Here is a 22,573-nt window from a genome sequence, read left to right as displayed (position 1 = left end):
AACACGTAAATGTTAATTCCTTGTAATCCTTTTCTTTTAAAATCCCAGGGAATAAAGAAGTAACTGGACAAGGTCATTCCAGGACACAGAGGAGAAAGTTTCGGGAGAACTCTGGGAATCCTTGGGGCTGAAAAGTGAAGAGCCTGACAGATTGAGGCAGATCTCGATCCCCTCAGCCCGCAGGAATCACAGGTTGTTGAATTAGCACTGGAGACTCACTTGCTTCCTCCCCTCCCATGTTATCCTGTTGCCTGTAGTGTCTCTTACACCCTTGTATATTAAGCTGAGTAGAAAATTCTAGTGGATGGTGAAACAGTTCCTGACCTGGCCAAGGTAAAATTTAGCTACGTGAAATAATCCAAGAACGATGCATTCAGTGAAAAAATTAGTGGTCTTGAACGACGCAGGTATGAGAACGACTGGGTGAGATCTGCTGTGGTTTACAAACGCAAGCTGCAGAGGTGGTTTCTCTATCAGATGCAGCTCTAACCGCTTGCAAACTAACAGTAGGAAGTTACAAAAAGTAGTTTCGTTTTCTCACGATTGATCTAATCTTCTCATTTTTGTTTAAAAGCCACTCGAAATTATTTAAGACTCCATATTTTCCCCTTGTTACTCCCCATTAAGGGGAATGGGGATGACAAAATGAAACTGAAAACGGGAAAACACACCTCTCGAGGTGGAGACAATTCTAGATGAGCGAGACAAACGAGAACTCCAGGCTACGTTGTTTTTTAGTAGCTAAATGTAGGAGCCAAGTAGAACACACCACAATGTAACTGCCTACAGAGGCACTCTTGGGCCTTCTTTCTGAACTGCAAGACGAAGTAATGTGTCCCGATTTATTACACTGACTACCCTAACCATTTTCACATTTGGAGTTACAGATCTTTGAGACAACGTGGGTGGCTCTTAAGAGAGCCTTTTGTAATCGCTAGCGCTGTTACACACTACGTTTACTTAGAGCTGGTGTACTTGGTGACGGCCTTGGTGCCCTCGGACACGGCGTGCTTGGCCAGCTCCCCGGGCAGCAGCAGGCGCACGGCCGTCTGGATCTCCCTGGACGTGATGGTCGAGCGCTTGTTGTAATGCGCCAGGCGCGACGCCTCGCCCGCGATGCGCTCGAAGATGTCGTTGACGAACGAGTTCATGATGCCCATGGCCTTAGACGAGATGCCGGTGTCCGGGTGGACCTGCTTCAGCACCTTGTACACGTACACGGAGTAGCTCTCCTTGCGGCTGCGCTTGCGCTTCTTGCCATCTTTCTTCTGAGCCTTGGTCACCGCCTTTTTAGAGCCCTTTTTCGGGGCAGGAGCAGACTTCGCTGGTTCAGGCATTGCAAAAACGCACACACCACCTCTCAAATGAACGAAAGCAAAATACACCTACGAACAAACGCCCTTGTTATTTGCTTGATGTATATGCAAATTAGGGATCGCAGAATTATGATTTCTGATTGGCTGTTTCAGTATCTTAACGTCTGATAGGCTCTTTCTTTACTCCAAACTCTCATTGGCTCTTTCCGTAGCTCAACCTTAGATAACTTGACCTTTCAACTATAGACACTCTATGTAAATTAGAAGTGGCGTTGTTTTAGACCTTCCTTTTGATTGGCTGAAGTTTGTGTTCGGTTAATACCATAGGCTGTTTTACCAAACCGGCGCAGAGTATAATAGTCTAGCTTCTTGAGTTCTGGTATGCTTCAATTTCTTTCGTTCTTGTCGTGATCTTGGTATTTCATTATGTCTGGACGAGGCAAGCAGGGTGGTAAGGCTCGTGCTAAAGCCAAAACTCGCTCTTCTCGGGCCGGCCTTCAGTTCCCCGTGGGTCGAGTGCACCGCCTGCTCCGCAAGGGCAACTATGCCGAGCGGGTGGGGGCCGGCGCGCCGGTGTACCTGGCGGCGGTGCTGGAGTACCTGACGGCCGAGATCCTGGAGCTGGCGGGCAACGCGGCCCGCGACAACAAGAAGACGCGCATCATTCCGCGCCACCTGCAGCTGGCCATCCGCAACGACGAGGAGCTCAACAAGCTGCTGGGCCGCGTGACCATCGCGCAGGGCGGCGTCCTGCCCAATATCCAGGCTGTGCTGCTCCCCAAGAAGACCGAGAGTCATCACAAGACCAAGGGCAAGTGAACCAACTGAAATAGTCTGTGCAGCTACCACCTTTTCTATTACCCAAAGGCTCTTTTCAGAGCCATCCACATTTTCACATAAAAAAAGCTTGTAACTCACTGGTTCTAAGTTGTACTGTTACGTTTTATTACAGCCTCTGTTATGTTTTATTACAGCCTCTGTTATGTTTTATTACAGCCTCTGTAGATAGTCACTGCGCATCGTGGCTATTTGTGGCACTATTGTGCTTGAATTATCCAGGGAAACGGGACTTTTACGAGAAAATGTTTAATATGATTAGGAGTTTTAGTATAATTGGAAGGAAGAAAGTTAGTTATAGGAAAGTTTACAAAACCTTTAGTTTTTGGATGGACAGGTTGACTCCATCGATGTTCCTTCATTAGTGCCCAGCACGTAAAGTATTTCTCCACAGAGGAAGGAAACCAAAAGTAAGGAACTAGTCAATTTTGGAGAAAAACTAATATTCTCCCCTGCGGAAAAGGCGGGTGGGCGTGGTAGACTGGAAGGTCATTTAAGGCTTACCGAATAGCAAAACGATAGAACCGTTGACAAATGGAAAATCAGCGCGGGCTTTTCAAATTCTGAACTAAAGCAAAATCCCATCTGGGCTACTATAGGGAAGTCAACCAACATTTGTTGAGCACTGTTGTTTGCTCGTCATCTCCGGGCGGGGCTCATTACCTGTGATTTCCTAGGCACTCCACCCTGGAACCCTGCCATATAGGTCAAAGGCTTCACAGAATGCAGATAGGAAATGGCAGTCCAATGCCATTTTCTGAACTGATTGTAGGTTCAGTTCAGAAAAAGTAACCGTCTGAGAAAACAAAATACAAGTAAATCTGTTCTCAAAGTGTGGCCTTCAGAATCTTAGGCCCCATTACATAGATCCACTGAATCAGAACTGGCATCTTACACCATCCCCAAGTGGTTCCCTATCTACTTTTTGAAATGCTCTGACTACATTAGAAAATCAACTCCTTTGAATTGCAGACTGTAAAAGACGGGATTGGAATGTGGAGTAATTCATCCAATCAGAGTCTCTAGTAATTGACCAATCACCTCGTTGACTCGTCAGCCAATGGTTTTATTGCGCGGGACTTTTGAAAAAGCGCAAGGCCAATCAGAATGTTTTTGAGTATATATAAAGGCAACCTCTTCTGTCTTACATACCTTACTGTTTCTCAGTTTTTCGGAAATGGCTCGGACCAAGCAGACAGCTCGTAAGTCTACTGGGGGGAAGGCCCCGCGCAAACAGCTGGCTACCAAGGCTGCTCGTAAAAGTGCGCCGGCCACTGGCGGCGTGAAGAAGCCCCACCGCTACCGGCCTGGCACGGTCGCGCTGCGCGAGATCCGCCGCTACCAGAAGTCCACCGAGCTGCTGATCCGCAAGCTGCCCTTCCAGCGCTTGGTGCGTGAGATTGCGCAGGACTTCAAGACCGACTTGCGCTTCCAGAGCTCGGCCGTGATGGCGCTGCAGGAGGCGTGTGAGGCCTACCTGGTGGGGCTCTTTGAGGACACCAACCTGTGCGCCATCCACGCTAAGCGCGTCACCATTATGCCCAAAGACATCCAGCTCGCGCGCCGGATTCGTGGGGAGAGGGCATAAAGTTTTTTCAGCACTAATTAATCCAACTCAAAGGCTCTTCTAAGAGCCACCTACTTTTCTCTTAAAATAGCTGTAACTAGACAATTCTATGGAGTTTTTATCAAGTCTTGGTTCTAATGTTTCTTGAAATTTTGTTTGAAATAGTGTGACTTAAGAGGTTTACATCGACATTTGTTATGAATTGCTGAGCAAACTTGGCTGGACTTATTTGCTGAGTATTGTGGAACTGCTGAGTTGAAAACTCCTGATGTTTCTGCCTGCTTAACTCCCTCTGCAGCCTTGTGCATTTTAAGTGGGTAGATCACAGGCAGAAGTTGCCTAAAGATGGGAATTTTGGCTCTGGCAGTGGGATGTAAATTAAGTTAAAAGTGAAGCAGTTTTGGCTTTCTTGTGAAATGTTTGTCTACACATTAAACAGTGAGAGCATTGTTTTGCTGATAGTTGGTTTCTCATATAAAAAAATTAGACTGCTCAATCAGGATTTCTAATGAGCTTATTGGTGGTAGAGCCCTAAGATATTTTACAGTCTTGGGACTCATAAAGTGTGGTCTCTCACCAGCATCATGGGCATCACTTGGGAGGTTGCTAGAAACATTCTCAGACTCCACCCAGGCCTACTGAGTCAGAGTCTATACTCCCAAGTTCACCTCAGGTGATTCTCATGAACACCAGTTAAGAATTGCCTCTATTTTTAAAAATGGTGTTTTTGGTCTCATCAAGAAAAGCAGCCTGTCTGAACTCTCACCAGGAGTAAGCGTTTGGAAACTGAACATTTGTTTATGTAATAAAAGTAAATGTTCTCTAAAGCAATTGCACATAACAAGGTGCACCTAAGATAGTTTTATTTCATTATAGATCAGTGGTCTCGATGTTGAGTGCACATAACAGTCAATTGGAGGTTTCATAGAAATATTTCTGCTTGTGGTCCAATCAGTACCAATTTAATTGTGGGCCCAGGCAATAGTAATTAAAACTCCGGTGCTTCTAACAGGTAGCTAGGGCCAAGACTAGATGCTACATGAGTTCTAATCTTTTTTTTTTTTTTGTGAGGAGATCAGCCCTGAGCTAACATCCATGCCAATCCTCCTCCTTTTGCTGAAGAGGACTGGACCTGAGCTAACATCCGAGCCCAACTTCCTCCACTTTATGTGGCACGCGGCCACAGCATGGCCTGACAAGCGGTGCGTCGTGTCCTCCTGGGATCAGAACCCGGGCCGCCAGCAACGCAGCGCGTGCACTTAACCGCTAAGCCACGGGGCCGGCCCAATGAATTCTAATATTGTGATTAGCTCCTGTTTGATTCCAGGCTTAGCAAGGGGTTGTTTAACGGAATCAGGCTTTCCTTGGAGTTTGCCTCCAGCCAGAATATACTGGTCTTCAAAAGAGGACTTTCTGGCTTTCTTGATGACTGTTTATCTCACTGTAATGAATCAAATAGTCCCTGGCTTTTATAGCAATTTCTTAGGACAGGGCTGATGTGAGCCTATGCTAAGAAATGGAGCAGCTTTCAGTGGTTGACAATACCAGGTTGTCAGGGATGCTACAAGGAGGAACATCCTGGACTTCTTGGCTGACAACCCGTGGAAACTTCTCCGTCATCACATTGGGCCTTTCCTGTACAGAATAGCACAACATCCTGTTTGGGTATTCATCTGGTCTTTCTCCATAGGTTTTTTAAATTCATTTAGCAATTTATCTTTTTTCAGGTATTGTTTTTATTTTTTAAAACTTTTATCATGTGACATTTCAGAATATATGGAAGTAGGAATAATAGTTTTATAAACTCTATATATCCTTCACCCAGCCTCAACATCATCACCACTAACCAAATATGTTTTATCTATAGATATTTTTCACCCCACTGCCTTGATTATTGTAAAGTAAATCATTTCCTCTTTCATTATTTTAATACACATCTACCATTTTAAAACCTAATTATACTGCCATCATTACTCCCCCAAAAGACAACATTTCGTAACGTTGATGAGTTTTAAAATTTATTTACTCCACATGTATTTGTTGAGAGTTCAAAATGTGCCAGATGTTGTTTTGTGCATGGGGGATATACTCAGAGAACAAAACAGACAAAATGCTTCCCTGGAATTTATATTTGAGTCTGGGATAGAGAGACAATACATGAGATAAATAAAGATCACATGTAGTATGTTAGATGTGAGAAAGAGAAAAATAAAGCAAGAATAAGGAGCATTATGGGGAGCTGCAATTTAGATAAGGTGACCAGTGAAGCTGGCGCTAAGATAGTGTTTTGGCAAAGACGTGAAACGAGAGACGCAAGCTGTGGAAAGAGGAGGAAGAGGGCTGAGGGGCCAGGGTGGCTGTGTGGAATGGGCAGGACACAAGAGGAGATGAAGGCAGAGAAAGAAAAGGATGCCAGATCAAGTATGGGCTTTTAGGTCACTATAAGAAATTTGAGGGCCGGCCCCCTGGCTTGGCGGTTAAGTGCGCGCGCTCCGCTACTGGCGGCCCGGGTTCGGATCCCCGGCGCGAACAGACGCACCGCTTCTCCGGCCATGCTGAGGCCGCGTCCCACGTACAACAACTAGAAGGATGTGCAACTATGACATACAACTATCTACTGGGGCTTTGGGGGTAAAAAAAAAAAAAAAAAAGAGGAGGATTGGCAATAGATGTTAGCTCAGGGCCAGTCTTCCTCAGCAAAAAGAGGAGGATTAGCATGGCTGTTAGCTCAGGGTTGATCTTCCTCACAAAAAAAAAAAAAAAAAAGAAAGAAAGAAATTTGGTTTTTGCTCTAAGTGAGATGCAAGGCCTTGAGAGGAGTTTTGTGTCCGTCTCTCATTTAAGCATGTTCTGCTTTATTTTTAGGCAGTCTCAATTGTGCTCCAGTATGAAAACTGGGCCCCAGTTTTCTTTCTGTTTTGTGCTATTCAGACCTTGAAAATAGAAGCTGACCTGGAGCATTTTATAGTTAGGGAGAAAAGAGAAAATCTATAAAAGTTAGCTCAGGGTTAAACTTGGTTCATATCATGGCACTTCAATTCACTAGTTATATGGCCACAGGCACAATCTGTACCCTCAGGTAGCAAACTCCATTTATTTGGATTGCAAATTCGAATGTCTTCAGGGACCAGGCAAGAGGTCCTTGTATCAGGGACGGTGTTGAGCTACCCAGCTTTGTCTCACTGGGTCACTCAGTCAGTAGCAGTTCTTCTGGACGAGTCCAAGCCCTCTGACTGTCAGGTGCAAGCTCGGTGTCACACTCTCTGTCAGTGTTATGTCATTTGCCAAATAGAGATATTAACTATACCTGCCTTGAGCACTGTCAAGATGGTAAAAGATTCATGATCTCGTTAGTTCAAAAATCTGTAATTGGTGCCTACAGAGATTATTTTGTTTTATCCGCACAATAACTCTATGGGTTGTGTGCCATTATTAGCCCAAATACAATAATGAAGAAACTGAAGCATAGTGAGGTGAACTACCTTACAAAGGGGCTCATTTGGATAATTCAGTCATGGACCTTATCTCTGGGGCTAAAGAATGGATGGACATAGTGTGTTACATGCATATTTTTATTTTACTTCATCCATCCATCCATTCATCAAAAACCTTTTGAGTGATTACTGTGTGCCCAACAGTGTTCTAGGTGCTGGAAATGGAGCAATGAATAACATGGGCAAAGACCTCTCTCTCTCTATGGAGCTCACTGACATTCTCATTGTGGGAGACAGAAAATAAACAAAAATAAACAAATACGATATTTTGGTAAGTAAAGAAGAAAGGAGATTAAGGAAACAGACCAAGGAGATTAAGGACTGCCAGGGAGTGTGACAGATGGGTGGAGGATAGTTGCAATTTTAAATAGGGTGGGTAAGGAACCATACAGGCTCAACTCAAGGTTGACATAAGGGAAGCCATATTGTAGAAAAGAAACCATGTTGTAACTTTGAATGACCTCTGACTAACTAACCCAGGAGTTAGATCTCCAGGAGATCTAACTGCTCCGTAGATTTTACAACTCCTGCTTGTGTATGTACCTCCCAGCTGCAATGAGATGATAACTTTGTTCTTTTGAGTTCCTTAGGAATGTGATGACCCCCGAACAGAGAGTCTATGCTGACAGCCATCATCAACAAAAACTGAAAGATCTGGTGTGGCACTCCCAGTCTGTAACACCAGAAGGTCAACATTCCTAACCTCCTCCCCTATAACCACCGGCCTATGTAACTGCCGTAGAACTGCTGTAAGATTTTGTGCCCCCTTAAGACCATTCCTTTTTTTTTTTTTTGTGAGGAAGATCAGCCCTGAGCTAGCATCAGGCTCCAATCGTCCTTTTTTTGCTGAGGAAGACTGGCCCTGGGGCAACATCTGTGCCCATCTTCCTCTCCTTTATATGGGATGCCTCCACAGCATGGCTTGACAAGCGGCCGCCGGGGAACCGAACCTGCGAACCTGGGCCGCCAATCGAGCACTTAACCGCTTGCGCCACCAGGGTTAAGATGGTTCTTTAGGACACTAGTCCCCCCCATCTGCTGATTTGCTAGCTTATCGCTTAATAAAATGCCCTTTCTCTGCCTCCATCTTGCCTCTTGGCAATTGGCTTTTGTCTTGCGGCGAGCAGATAGTGCCCCTTGTGGGTAACAGGGAAGACTTCACAACTGAGGCGAGACTGATCAGAGACATGACACAACAAGAGATTTTCACATATTGAGGTATATGGGGTAACTATTTGGGTTCAAAACTGATTCAGCTTGAACTAAAAAGCCTGACTTATGGCCTATCAAACATACATTGTACATCCGCTTTAACCATTAACGTAAAGAATGTACTCTCTTAAGACAAGAATGCATATTTCCCCTCCTATGCCCTCTTGGTAATGCCCTAATGGTAACGCCCTAATGGTAACGCCCGAATTAGTCCCTTTCCCAATGTCAGGGTCATATTGACCTGCTAATTTGCAACTGAATATCTCTTTGAAACTGATGAAAATGTGTCCTGGGTGTGTTTAATATATGTTCTTTGTTCCAAAAAGATATAAGACTGTACTGAAAACCATGCATCTCTGGAATACTTCCTAAGGCCTTCCCGGGTTATAATCCTCCCTCTGGCTAAAGTAAAACTCACCTTATTTCTCTTATCTATGGAATGGTTCTTGGTTATTCTATGTCGACAGGCATGAGGCCTGGAAGGGAGAGAGGTCTTCATATATCTGTAAGAAGGTCAGTCCACAGAGAAGAAACAGTAATTGCACAGATCTTATGTTGGGAGCATAGCTGGGGTCATGGCCACAGGTCTGATAACCAAGTAGATAAAACCAGATTCCTAGCCCTGCTCCGTGGCATAGCGGTTAAGTGCGCGCACTCCACTGCTGGCAGTCTGGGTTCGGATCCCTGGTGCGCACTGAGGCACTGCTTGTCAGGCCATGCTGTGGCAGCGTCCCATATAAAGTGGAGGAAGATGGGCATGGATGTTAGCCCAGGGTCAGTCTTCTTCAGCAAAAAGAGGAGGATGGCATGGACTTTAGCTCAGGGTTGATCTTCCTCACAAAAAATAAATAAATAAATAAAAATAAGAACCAGATTCATCTACTGTTTTCTCAAGCTGGAGTTTGTATCTATACATTTTTAATATTTTTCAAAAGTATTGCTTCAGGTTCCTGAGCATACCCGTTCCGATGGTGAACCAAGAAGCAGGGGCAGCAATAGATAAGTGCAAACCCATGAAGGAGTGCCAGACTGATGCAAGGATGCTGGTAGTTAAAGAAAGAGTTTTCATTATGTGATAATTTATTTAAAATAAAAAGTAAGAGATCTGAGGTTCCAAATAATCACCATCATCATTTTACTTTTCAGAAGAAAGAGAATCCAGGGCCGGCCCCGTGGCTTAGCGGTTAAGTGCACGCGCTCCGCTACTGGCGGCCCGGGTTCAGATCCCGGGCACGTACCGAGGCACCGCTTGTCCGGCCATGCTGAGGCCACGTCCCACATACAGCAACTAGCAGGACGTGCAACTATGGCATACAATTACATACTGGGGCTTTGGGGGGAAAAAAGGAGGAGGATTGGCAATAGATGTTAGCTCAGAGTCTGTCTTCCTCAGCAAAAAGAGGAGGATTAGCATGGATGTTAGCTCAGGGCTGATCTTCCTCACAAAAAAAAAAAAAAAGAAAAGAAAGAGAATCCAAACACAATATTTCTAAAAAGGCTTTATACACTTTAACAAGTACGTTTTCTGAGATTACGTTGGATAATTATGGATGAGTTCCCAAGTACAAATAAAATCGCTCATACTCTGGCCAACAGAACTCTATATTAAAACCTCCGTAATGATGATGATTTGATGGCCGAACTCGTAATTTTTAAAAGAAAACAAAATTAAATTAAAATAAATTATTTACTTATGATGAAGGTGATACGTGTTCCCAAGTGCTGATCCTGAGCCATAGCTGAATCTTGGCATAGAATTGAGAGATCACATCTCTTCTGAACCCTTCCTGTTGTGTGAAACTATAGTCCAAATGCAGGGATTTTCATGGTGGTGTGTAGACTATCAATTACTTTCACTTTTTTGTAAGTGATGTTCAAGGAAAGAATAGGAGACTGGTGTCCTTCAGGATTTGCCCAGATAACTCTGACACTTTTGAGCAGCAACATCAATTCTGAAGTGTCTCTATTTTCTCTATGAGCTTTTCTAATTGAGGGTCCAAGAGGCGACATAATTGACCTCAACTGTCTTGTCTTTATCATTACATCCAACTTTGAAAGATCATTGGGCTGGGGACAGAGGTTCTATTGCTTATAGAGGCAAATTTAGCTTCCTCTCCTCTGGTTACTTCTCGAAGAGAAACTTGACCACCTTTTGCTTTGTCTCTTTATGATACATGAAATCTTATCTTTCTTCTATAGATGAAGTGTCAAGACTTGAAGATTAATGCACAACAAGTGACTAAATTTCCTTTTAGAAAATAGAGATCTGGACTCTGCTTCAGTGGAGGGTATATGAGTTAAGATAAATCCCCAAATCTTAGTGGCTTAACACAATTTTATTCTCTGCTTATATGAGGTCCAAAATGGATGCTCTAGATCACCAGGCAGCTCTTTCTTCCAAGAAGTGGTTCTGGAGCCCAGGTGCCCTTTTATCCTTGTACCTCACCCATCCTGAACACATGGCTTCCAAATGTTACAAAACAAAATTCAACTGAGCAAATTTTAAAGATCTTATTGGCTTTATTCAACAATTCATGAATCAGGCAGTATCCAGTCTAGCAGTTGGAAAGAAGCTCTGAGGAGCTGTACAAAATGAAAGATTTTTTTTTTTTTGAGAAAGATTGGCCCTGAGCTAACATCTGTTGTCAATCTTTCTCCTTTTTTCCTTTTTTCTCCCCAAAGCCCTACTAGATAGTTGTACATCCTTCTAATTGCTCTATGTGGGACGTCGCCTCAGCGTGGCTTCATGAGAGGTGCATTGGTCAGCACCCAGGATCCGAAGCCTGGGCTGCCTAAGCAGAGCCCACAAACTTAATCACTAGGCCACTGGGCCAGCCCCCAAATGAAAGACGTTTATAGGCAGAAGGGAACAGGAACAAGGAGGTTATACTAGACAAAAAAGTGAGTTGGTTATTGCAAGGTTACTATGCTTTAGGGGATGGCAGGGGTCTACCAGGCAGATTACCTAACTAGTGCTGATCAGGTGAGGCCTCATTGACTGCTTTATGATTCCATTTCTGGGAGAGCAGAAACTTTAATTAAGTTAAGTCTCAGTTCGGTGACGTAGGGCTTAGCATTATCTACTCTATTTTGGGCCTGTTTTGTTTTAACACACATTTATCCCAGAAGGAGAAAGAGCATGGAAAAAGAGGATTAAGCCCTAGGCCTGGAAATGTCAAACTTTACTTTTATTTACATTCCGTTGGTAGGAACTCAGCCAGAAGGCCACACCTAACTACAAGGGAAGCTGGGAAATGAGGTCTCAGTGTGAGCCCAGAAGGAAGAAAACCATTAAATTAACAGCCAGTGTGTCTCTACTTCCAAAGGTTTATAGACTTTATCTGTGTGGAACCAGGGCCCCAAAGTTAGTGTCATATATCTGTCATCTCAGATATCCTCCCTTGCTCTAATTCCCTTTCCAGAAAATCTACTTATCTTCTAAAATGACTGCGTGCAAGTTCTCTGTTCTTTCCTGATAGTGGTAGAAAGAGCAGTGAAATAAAAATCAGAGTTCTGGGTTAAGCTCAACTCTAAATAAGCTTGAGCAAGTCGCCTCACCACTATGAGTTACTGTATTATCCCTACAGACGAGGAAATAAGCTGCACGGTTCTCCCGGATGCCCAAGGTCACTCAGCTAGTATATGATGAAACACATTTCAGCCCAGGTAGTGGGCCTCAAAATCTTTCAATTTTAAGCATATTTCATTCCTGTTCTATATTTATGTATGATGTTATTTCTTCTGTGGGACAATGTTTCGTGTCTTAGACAACAGGGACCATGTCTGGTTCACCTTTGTGGTTTGATTGATTGATAGGACTGATAGGCACAGTCAAATGAGATGGGTGTTACAGACATGAAAGGCTTTGAGAAACGTGCAGGGTATGTTGAAGTGAGAGAGCTGAGGTTTTTAGAGCAAAAGGCAAGGCTAAATCTTACCTGGGGGTGGGGAGTGTCAGTGCATAAAGAATATTTACACTAATAGGTATGTCTTCTGAGTGAGTTGAGAAAATCCACCAAGATAAAAGACAATACTGAGGCAGTTAAGATCGGAGTTTATATACCAGATTCTTGGACTTGGAATGTATATTAAAACCAGGAGTGTGTCACTGGACTCCAAACCCAGCTGGACTCATTCATAGAAGGCATTGAGTCTAACCATGTAGGTCTCTGTCCAATTTTTAAGGTATTTTCTTGATTTCCCAAGCCTTGTGCTGATTGCACAGAGCCACATTTGGACTCCTAGTGGTGTCAAGCACTGTTGATCTCAAAGTGAAAATTTAATTCTAACCAGAGTTGTATTGTTTTATTTTATTCCTAACTGAAGCAATTCTTGCCAATATTTACAATTCATTTGTGTTATATTAGCAACACAGTGTCCAGTGTCTTCCTGAAACATAAGAACTCACCATTTTCCCTCTTGTCTTATTTATACTGTCTTCAAGCATGAGCTGTGGCAGGGACTGCCACATAGTTGTCCCCTGAAATTGGTTTTCCTTTCTCATTTAGTAATTAAACTTCGCAAGCTGCCTTTGCAGCTGGGTGTGGCCATTGACTATTTTTGGTCAATGGTATATTAGCAAAGGTGGAATTTTATCATCCTCAGGGTTTCAATAAATGATGGGGGTGTTTTCTTGCCCTTTTCTCCTTCCTTCAGGATAGAATATGAACATGTCACTGTAGCAGACATCTTGGATTACGAGGTGGAAGTGTCATATTAAGAATGACAATTAGAATGACGTGGGAAATTATTTTAATGCAATGGTAGCCTCCAAATACACTATCAGGCAGGCCATTTCCAAGGACGTGGAAAAGAAAGACTCATAGACCTATTTAACTTCCCTGAGTTCCATGATTTATTTAATTTTATTGAATCGATGTTAAACATAGCAAGAAATAAGGGGAAAGAGATTGGACAAGAGATAGGTTGCAAATGGGACAGTCACGACTTGAATCCCTGGTACATGTTTCACATCTTTCTCCTTCCCGTTCCCCGCCCTTTCCCTCTCTCCTTCCTTTTCCTCCTTCCCCTTTCTCCCTCCCCTCCACCTCCCCTCTCCCTGTCCCTCGCCTTTTCACTCTCCCTCGCCCCTCTCCCTCCCTTCCTCCCTGCCCTCTCTCAGAGAAATTCTCTGCTGAGAGGGTGGTTGTGAGAACCAGAGTTGATGATTGCAAAGGGGCCCAGCAGATGGAAGTTATTTGGAGCCAACACATGCTTGCTCTATGGAAGACACGCAGGGCCAAGAACACAGCTTTCCAAATGGGTAGCCAGTGACATCCTGAGCAGCCGTGTCTTTTATGTGCATGTTGTCTGTAGAGGGCAAATGGGGCCAAAATGGGAGTCAACAATGGGTGGTCAATTTAAGACCTCATAAATATTGAGTACCTTATAAATATTTGGCTCTTCTTGGGGCCAGCTCCGTGGCGCAAGCGGTTAAGTGCGCGGGCCCTGCTGCGGCGGCCAGGGGTTGGCTGGTTCAGATCCCGGGCGTGCACCGACGCATTGCTTGTCAAGACATGCTGTGGCGGTGTCCCATATAAAGTGGAGACAGATGGGTATGGATGTTAGCCCAGGGCCAGTCTTCCTCAGCAAAAAGAGGAGGATTGGCAGATGTTAGCTCAGGGCTGATCTCCTCACACACACAAAAACTTGGCTCTTCTTGGGTCTTTCATCTTTTCCTATCTCTGGGTAGCACACACAAGCTCTACTTACTTTCTCCATGTCTCACAAGCCACTAACTTATGATTTACAGTAAATACAGCTTTTGAATTTTGTCTACATCTCACAAACTCCTTGCTTACCTACGTAACACTTCTTATAAGTTTCTTATGAATTAGCTACTTAACACTTAAGAGTTTCATCATTCCAATTTTGGGGGTTGGTCCTCCACAGTAGTATTCAATAGTAGAATATATATGAGACTATTCTCAAATAATAGAGCAAACACACATTACACATAGAAGGAGATGAGTTCCCTAAGGAGAGTGGAGCTCCCATGCCAGCCCTGAGCTACATACCTTTACATTAGAGAGGAATTGACTTTTATTTCATTTAACCAGTGACTATTTTAGGTTGTCTGTCACTTCCAGGGGTATCTAACACTAACACAGGTGCACATAAAAAAAAAAAAACATGAAAAATTTTTTTGAGAAGAATAATGGACGAGATTTGCTATTACAGTTGTATGCTGCATAACAATGTTTCAGTCAAAGATGCTCTGCATATACGATGGTGGTCCCAAAAGATTATAATGGAGCTGAAAAATTCCTACTGCCTAGTGACATCATAGCCATCATAACATCGTAGTGCAATGCATTACTCATGTGTTTGTGGTGATGCTGGTGTAAACAAACCTACTGCGCTGCCAGTCATATGAAAGTATAACACATACAATTAAGAACAGTGCGTATTACTTGATAATGATAATCAATGACTATGCTACTGGTTTGTGCATTTACTATACTATACTTTTTATCGTCATTTTAGAGTGTACTCTTTTTACTTACAGAAAAAATTTACTGTAAAACATTTTAACAGTTTACTCCAGCAGCAGCCTCATACATCTCGTCTTTGACGCGTCTCGACTGCATCATTTTCTCTCATGCTTGATTTAATCTCATGTTGTTTTGCTCATTGTGGCCCCTAAGTGTAAAAAATCCACTGCTAATGTTGCCAGTAAGAATCCATGTCAAGTGATTTACCTGGAAATAAAATTAAAAGTGATTAAGGATTACACAGGTGGAAAATCAGTGGTGGTTATTACTCGCCAGTCAGGCATGTCCCATTCCACCATAACTATGATCTTGAAGAACAAGAACAAAGTGATGGAAGCTGTTAAAGGATCTGCTTCATGGAAGGAAGGGAGACTAACAAAAATTCGACAAGAACCTATATCAGATATGAAGAAACTTCTAATGACCAGACACAGAAGCATATCCCTCTCAGCACCACGACGATCACAATCAAAGCAAAAAGTTTGTTTGCTATGTTGAAAGAAAAGGCTGGACCTGACTACGATGTTGAATTTACCACCAGCTCTGGGTGGTTTAAACAATTCAAGAACTGTTATTTATTACATAATGTGAAAGTGAGAGGTGAGTCTGCCAGTGCTGATGTTAAGGCAGCTGAAGAATTTTTGGAAACTAGATAAGCTGACTGTGGAGGAAAATTACTTGCCAGAGCACATATTCAATATGGGTGAAACCTCCCTATTCTGGAAACGTATGCCTGCAAGGACTTTCATTTATAAGGAGGCCAAGTCAGTGTCAGGTTTCAGGGGTTTTAAGGACAGGATAACAGTCTTGCTTACCAGCAATGTTGCAGGCTACAAGTTGAAACCCTTTGTGATCAGGCACAGGGAGAACCCCAGGGCGGTCGAGCATATCAATAAGCACACACTGCCAGTGTACTACAGGAACAATAAGAAGTCATGGATGACTCAGCTCCTCTTCTAAGATGCCCTCCTGAATTGCTATGCCAGCAAAATTGAGAAGTACTGTTTTTGCTTATTATCGATAATGCTCCGGGAACCCTCTTGTTATTAGTGATCTTCGTCCCGATATCAAAGCTGTATTTCTCCCTCCAAACAACACCTCTTTGATCCCACCAATGGACCAAGGAGTTAAACAGCTTTTAATGGGGGCCAGCCTGGTGGCACAGCAGTTAAGTGCGTGAGCTCCACTGCGGGGTCCCGGAGTTCGCAGGTTCGCATCCCGGGCGCGCACCGACACACTGCTTGCTAGGGCATGCTGTGGCGGCCTCCCATATAAAGTAGAGGAGGATGGGCACGGATGTTAGCCCAGGGCCAGTCTTCCTCAAGAAAAAAGGGGAGGATTGGCATCGGATGTTAACTCAGGGCTAGTCCTCCTCACAAAAAAAAAAAAAAAACAGCTTTTAAGGCCTACTACCTGAGGAGGACCCTAGCCCAGGCTATTCCTGCAACTAAGGAAGACACTGATGCAATTCTGGAAGGATTACAACCCCAAGAACCTCCGTTGGGCTTGGAGTGATGTGACCAAGGAGTATGAATGGCATCTGGAAGAAAACGCTCAAGAGGTTCATCCATGACTTTAAAAGATTAAAAGGATAAACAGGTTGCAAAAATCAACAAGGCTGTGGTTGAGATGGCAAACAACTTTACCGTAGATATAGATGAGGATGACATTGAGGAGCTCCTAGAGGTGATTCCTGAGGAATTGACTAATGAGGAGCTGTTGGGATTGGAACAGGAACGGAGATCTGAAGAAGAGGCAAGAGAAAAGGAAACTGCAGGAGAACTAAAAAAAGAACCTCCAAGATAATTCACAGTGAAGAGTTTAGCAGAAGCTTTTGCAGACCTCTACAAGCTCCTTAAAAAGTTTGAAAGCATGGACCTAAACACCAAAAGGTTTTCATTAACAGAGAGGAATGTTCGTGGTGCATCATCTGCTTACAAGCAAATCTGTGATGAAAAAAAGAAACAAACCAAGAAAACCACCATGGACATATTTCTGAAAAGAGTGACACATCCTTAAGAAGAGCCTCAGGCAGGCCCTTCAGGAGGTATTCCAGAAGGTATGTTTCTCCTAGGAGATGACAGCTCCATGCTTGTTATCGCCCCTGAATGCCTTTCAGTGGAACAAGATGTGGAGGTGGAAGACAGCCACATTGATGAGCCTGACCCTGTGTAGGCCTACACTTATGGATGTGTTTGTGTCTTAGTTTTTAACAAAAAAATTTCAAAAAGTAAAAAAAAAAAAAATTAAAAATAGAAAAAAGCATATAGAATAAAGATATAAAGAAAGAAAATATTTTTGTACCGCTGTACAGTGTGTTTTAAGCTAAGTGTTATTATGAAAGAATCAAAAACTTAAAAAAATAAAAAGTTTATAAAGTAAAAAAGTAACAGTAAGCTAAGGTTAATTTATTATTGAAGAAAGAAAAATCATTTTTATAAATTTAGTGTAGCCTAAGTGTGCAGTGTTTATAAAGTCTACACAGTGTACAGTCATGTCCTAGGCCTTCACATTCACTCACCACTCACTCACTGACTCACCCAGAGCAACTTCCAGTCCTGCAAGCTCCATTCATGGTAAATGCCCTATACAAGTGTACCATTTTTTATCTTTTAAATGGTATTTTTATGTTCAGATACACAAATACCTACCATTGTGTTACAATTGCCTACAGTATTCAGTACAGTAACATGCTGTACAGGTTTGTAGCCTAGGAGCAATAGGGTACACCATAAAGCCTAGGTGTGTAGTAGGCTATACCATCTAAGTTTGTGTAAGTACACTCTATGATGTTTGCACAACGAAGAAATCGCCTAACGACGCATTTCTCAGAAAGTATTCCCATCATTAAGTGACATGACTGTAAAGTAATCCTTTCTATGTTTTAGTAAGGTCCTACATTTTAGTAAGGCACAGCACTAGGACATCTACAAAATCCTTGTGAACCAACAATGAAACATGGTCAGATCAAAGTATAAATATGCTGTAGAGTTTATGTTATTGTCCATAAATACAAACTGGAACTCTGCACATGTTTGTGATTCCTCTCTCTCTCTTGCTGTCTTTTCTACCCTTGTCATCTCTCTTACTTCACATTCCTTCCAGAATTGCCTCCAGGGAACTTGTAAATTTAAGGTTAAGTCAATTCCGCGTTTGGCAATGTAAAAATGACCTTTAGGTTGATGCTTCCCCCTTCTGTTAGTTTGATTACTGTTTAAATATCCATTTTACACTAGAGCCCTATGAGGACAACGATTGTTTCTGTCCTGATTGCTGCTCTTTACCTAGTGCCTGTCACTTTCTGAAACTCAATAGACTCTCAATAAACGAATAAATAAACTGAGAGTCCTAGTCTTCCCTCTCAACACTTCATTTAGGGAGGAATTTTAGGCACATTAAGATCTATGATCTTAGAATACTCTGCACCAACCCTGCCCCAACTCCAAGATCCAACAGAGAAATGCCTGTTAGGAGAGAATTAGAGTGCAACATTACAGGCAGCCTGTCAATGTATGCTTGTTAATCTCAAGATATCTTGAAAATCTCTAGCTGAATTTGCATTTTGTTGATGATTCTTATCAGTCTCTTCAACGGAAGACTGCCACAGCCTGGCTGCCTTGCTGGCTGCCAGCAAAGGACATTACCCCAAAATACAATGAGGCCTTGTTTCCAGGATGTTTAAGGCTTCTTCTCTCCCCTTTCTCTTATAAATCCTACCTGATCGTGTGCTTCAAGTCTAAAATGCCTCAATTACTTGCAAAACCACTAAAAGTTTTTCTTCCATAGGCACTCTTTTGTTTGTCTCCCTCCCAATGTTTTCCATTTACTGCGAAACTAATTTGTCACACTATCAGGGATACAGTATACTGTTGTCTTCCACTCAATGACTCACTTAAAAACAAAAACCACACTATTGCTTTCTAGAACAGCTTGTTTATAAATGATGCTCAATATATACTCAAGCTGTCCCGACATCTGAAATTTGCCAGCTCTAGATCCTGGGGAAAGTGCTGCAAAGTTAATCATCTTCCTAATTCTTACCCAACATTTCAGCAGCTAAAAGTGCTTTCTCGGTTTTTCAAACAGGCCCACTTACTCCTCTGTGCTTTCCAAAGTAATCTGCTCCAGCAAGATAAATAGAATGCCGAAATAGCAAAGATGAGAGTAACACGATGAGTCATATATACAATTTTCAGCCACGCAAGTCTCTCCTACAAACCTTCACAGCATTTAGTATTACGGCCCTTTACATAAAAGAGTGAGTGGCTCTGAAAAGAGCCTTTGGGTTTGATGGCGGCTATAAACATATTCACTTGGAGCTGGTGTACTTGGTGACGGCCTTGGTGCCCTCGGACACGGCGTGCTTGGCCAGCTCCCCGGGCAGCAGCAGGCGCACGGCCGTCTGGATCTCCCTGGACGTGATGGTCGAGCGCTTGTTGTAATGCGCCAGGCGCGACGCCTCGCCCGCGATGCGCTCGAAGATGTCGTTGACGAACGAGTTCATGATGCCCATGGCCTTGGACGAGATGCCGGTGTCGGGGTGGACCTGCTTCAGCACCTTGTACACGTACACGGAGTAGCTCTCCTTGCGGCTGCGCTTGCGCTTCTTGCCATCCTTCTTCTGCGCCTTGGTCACCGCCTTCTTGGAGCCCTTTTTCGGCGCAGGAGCAGATTTAGCTGGCTCAGGCATAATGAACAGTTGTCACTCTGAAACTCAGCAGAAACAATGCTGAGAGCAGAGCTGGCCTATTTTTGTAGAGCTTCTATGCAAATAGATGCTTAATCTGTCTCAATCCTTGATTGGGTCAAATCAACCAGTAGAAACGTTTTATGCAAATAAGGTGAATTCAAATATACGTTTTGATTGGCTGGTTGTGTGGGACCAATGCTAGATTCCTTTCTCCTTCCTCAGAAAAAGTAGTTTTCGTTTTCAAAGCAATGCAAAAAGTTAAGTCTTACCAACAGTATCTATTTATGAACCTTGTCTCTCCCTAGAGTAGGAACTAAAGAGACAAAAGCCTGATATAAACTTATGACGTTTCCTGCCAAATTGCAGTTACCCAGTTATTAGTTCTAGGAAGGAGAAATAGAAATTAGCTATTTAAATATCTTGAAAATTATGCCATTGACATTTGCAGTTTGTTCTGATCAAAGTTGGCAACATTCTTTTTCAAGAATCAAAGGATCGTCACATTTCAACAGCGGTGCAATTATTGTGTTCCCTAGGGAGAGCGTGTCTCGAAGCGATGCCAGTATTTGTAGGAGGGTACGGAATTATGGTTTAGGGTGCCTGCACTGCTAAAATAAACATTTCTTCAAAGTCAGAAGCTTTAATAAAAGAATAAAACTGAACTGAATCAATTACCTTCAAACGTGGAGTTTTTGAAACAGCTCAGGAACTGTGGAACGTTCATTTTCGCCTCTTCCCAAACATAATCACAAACAAGGGGATTAAAACAAAACCAAGGAACATGTAAAACATAACACACAAGGTCAATAAAGGGCGGAAAGGTATAAGTGAAGAGATAGAGCACATTCCATTAAGTCAAGGTTTACCTAGGGTGAGACCTGGTAGCCAATCACAAGACCTATCGAGTTACTTAATTCACGGCGCGGAATTTGAAGATTTGGACCAATCAGGAGGAGTTTGCCTTTATAAATAAGAGCGGGAACTGGTGCGCTTCCATTTCTGAACTCTGTTTGCAACCCCTTGTCATGGCTCGTACTAAGCAAACTGCTCGTAAGTCCACCGGTGGGAAGGCCCCGCGCAAACAGCTGGCCACCAAGGCGGCCCGTAAGAGTGCGCCGGCCACCGGCGGCGTGAAGAAGCCCCATCGCTACCGGCCCGGCACGGTGGCGCTGCGCGAGATCCGCCGCTACCAGAAGTCCACCGAGCTGCTGATCCGCAAGCTGCCCTTCCAGCGTCTGGTGCGCGAGATCGCGCAGGACTTCAAGACCGACCTGCGCTTCCAGAGTTCGGCCGTGATGGCGCTGCAGGAGGCATGCGAGGCCTACCTGGTGGGGCTCTTCGAGGACACCAACCTGTGCGCCATCCACGCCAAGCGTGTCACCATCATGCCCAAGGACATCCAGCTCGCGCGCCGCATCCGCGGAGAGAGGGCCTAAGTGTTAATTACAAACGAATGAGGATTTAAAACCCAAAGGCTCTTTTCAGAGCCACCTACAATTTCAATCTGAAAAGCTGTACACGGGTGTATGCAATCTATCTCCAAAACAGTGGTGGAGGAGCAGTTGGCGGCAGCTGTCGCTCCGGCTGCGGAGGAGTGGCGCTGGTAGACTGCTCAGCTCCGTACTCGGGCCTCTATCGGAGAACAGGCCAAGCGTTGAGACCCTTTCCCCGTTGGGCAAGGCGTGCCCTCTTGGCTTAAGCATTGTCTACTCACTTCTTTGGCTGAGGCCTGTTGTGGCATTTCTTGCCTCATTCTCCTTTCTCGGTGACGCTACAAACAAGTGTAGTGAAAACTTTCGGTTCTTAGAAAGCGGCCTTGGTTAACCTGTGGCAAGTTTCTTTTCCTGGACACCCTCGATGTGGGTGTCCTTGTAGAGGGCTTCCATAATTTGAAAGCTTGGGTTTGAGTATATTTCAACTCGGAAAAAGTCATGCGGCTGTAATTTATGTCCAATGCCGAACTGATGGCCATCGATATGGGAAATTAGCAGGCTGTCAAAGCCTGACAAGCTAGGGTCAACCCCCAAATGCAGTGACTAATACACCAGAAATTATATTAATCCTTATATAATTGATAAACGCTAGAATTTGTAGGGAATCCAATCTTGCAGGAAAAGAAAAGGATGTAACCTTGAGCAACCTGGGAAGCATTCTAGGGGGATATGATGCTTTATTGGGCATGTACAAACACTGATGTTCAAGAACCCAAGCTGAGTGCTGTATCAGAGTAGTTTGGTGGTAATCCATTTGCTTCTCTACTGAGCAATAATATATCCTAAAGTGAAGTTAGTCAACTTTTCTGCACACAAAGTAGAGATGTTACCCAAAACATGGGTTCCACAGGCTTTCCAGTTCAACTTCCAGCATCACCACCAGCAGAGTGGGTGGCAGTGCTGTCAGTGACACAGCTGGGCAGAGCACTACTGCACCAAATATGGGGCCTGAGGTAGTAGCTAAGTAAATGCAGCACATCCGGCATTCAGAGCTTGTTTGAGCAAGTAACTGAAAACTCACTGTGTGGAATGTGTCTGCATCCTGCATGAGAAATATGATATAGTCACAAAGGCAGAACTGGGACCTCGCATAGATAATGTTGAATAATCCCCTATTTGCTGGAAATCCCCAAGAGCCAATGAGACAACAGCTCTCAACTTTCCTCCAACAAATGTAGAATCCTATGACAAACCCTAGAGCAATGCAGGGTTTGTGGATTCAGTTAGGTTTCACAAACATTAGCAATGGGAGCTTCCAGCCTTATCCCAGGGTTTACTCCTAGCCTGGGGTGGATTAGTAAACAAACACTGGAGGCTCTTCAGGGACTAAGTAATTAGCTTTGCACATAAATGAAAACACGAGCCCTGTGGCAGGAACCACAGAACCTGGATGCCAGCAGTTTACTCAACAAACACTGCAGACTCATGCTGGAGTAAATCTTCAACTACAGAAGTCAGATTGCAGAAATA

At 43.6% G+C, this 22,573-nt stretch overlaps 5 protein-coding genes across 5 annotated transcripts; 3 read left to right on the top strand and 2 right to left on the bottom strand.

Annotated features, from left to right (window-relative positions):
* Window positions 1-891: 891 nt before the first annotated feature.
* On the bottom strand, window positions 892-1,376 carry LOC101406042 (histone H2B type 1-C/E/F/G/I). Its single transcript, XM_004432030.3, has one exon. The coding sequence runs from the start codon at window positions 1,335-1,337 to the stop codon at window positions 957-959; it is 381 nt and encodes a 126-aa protein (XP_004432087.1). The 5' UTR covers window positions 1,338-1,376; the 3' UTR covers window positions 892-956.
* A 307-nt stretch (window positions 1,377-1,683) lies between these two features.
* LOC101406308 (histone H2A type 1-J) lies at window positions 1,684-2,233 on the top strand. The gene has a single exon (XM_004432031.3). It carries the CDS (start codon window positions 1,743-1,745, stop codon window positions 2,133-2,135), a length of 393 nt encoding a protein of 130 aa, XP_004432088.1. The 5' UTR covers window positions 1,684-1,742; the 3' UTR covers window positions 2,136-2,233.
* A 1,065-nt stretch (window positions 2,234-3,298) lies between these two features.
* LOC147915397 (histone H3.1) lies at window positions 3,299-4,113 on the top strand. The gene has a single exon (XM_087438125.1). It carries the CDS (start codon window positions 3,331-3,333, stop codon window positions 3,739-3,741), a length of 411 nt encoding a protein of 136 aa, XP_087294251.1. The 5' UTR covers window positions 3,299-3,330; the 3' UTR covers window positions 3,742-4,113.
* A 15,065-nt stretch (window positions 4,114-19,178) lies between these two features.
* On the bottom strand, window positions 19,179-19,627 carry LOC101406553 (histone H2B type 1-C/E/F/G/I). Its single transcript, XM_004432032.3, has one exon. It carries the CDS (start codon window positions 19,608-19,610, stop codon window positions 19,230-19,232), a length of 381 nt encoding a protein of 126 aa, XP_004432089.1. The 5' UTR covers window positions 19,611-19,627; the 3' UTR covers window positions 19,179-19,229.
* Window positions 19,628-20,606: 979 nt separating this feature from the next.
* Window positions 20,607-21,108, top strand: LOC147915396 (histone H3.1). Its single transcript, XM_087438124.1, has one exon. It carries the CDS (start codon window positions 20,636-20,638, stop codon window positions 21,044-21,046), a length of 411 nt encoding a protein of 136 aa, XP_087294250.1. The 5' UTR covers window positions 20,607-20,635; the 3' UTR covers window positions 21,047-21,108.
* The last annotated feature ends 1,465 nt before the right edge of the window (window positions 21,109-22,573 follow it).

The sequence above is a fragment of the Ceratotherium simum genome, chromosome 13 (assembly GCF_057802395.1).
Source record: "Ceratotherium simum simum isolate JZ-2026a chromosome 13, ASM5780239v1, whole genome shotgun sequence".
NCBI lineage: Eukaryota > Metazoa > Chordata > Mammalia > Perissodactyla > Rhinocerotidae > Ceratotherium > Ceratotherium simum.
This window is presented reverse-complemented; position numbering and strand designations above follow the sequence as displayed.

Excerpts from the sequence above, each read along its gene's own strand:
- LOC101406042 (XM_004432030.3), bottom strand. The coding sequence starts at position 1,337 with ATGCCTGAACCAGCGAAGTCTGCTCCTGCCCCGAAAAAGGGCTCTAAA.
- LOC101406308 (XM_004432031.3), top strand. The coding sequence starts at position 1,743 with ATGTCTGGACGAGGCAAGCAGGGTGGTAAGGCTCGTGCTAAAGCCAAA.
- LOC147915397 (XM_087438125.1), top strand. The coding sequence starts at position 3,331 with ATGGCTCGGACCAAGCAGACAGCTCGTAAGTCTACTGGGGGGAAGGCC.
- LOC101406553 (XM_004432032.3), bottom strand. The coding sequence starts at position 19,610 with ATGCCTGAGCCAGCTAAATCTGCTCCTGCGCCGAAAAAGGGCTCCAAG.
- LOC147915396 (XM_087438124.1), top strand. The coding sequence starts at position 20,636 with ATGGCTCGTACTAAGCAAACTGCTCGTAAGTCCACCGGTGGGAAGGCC.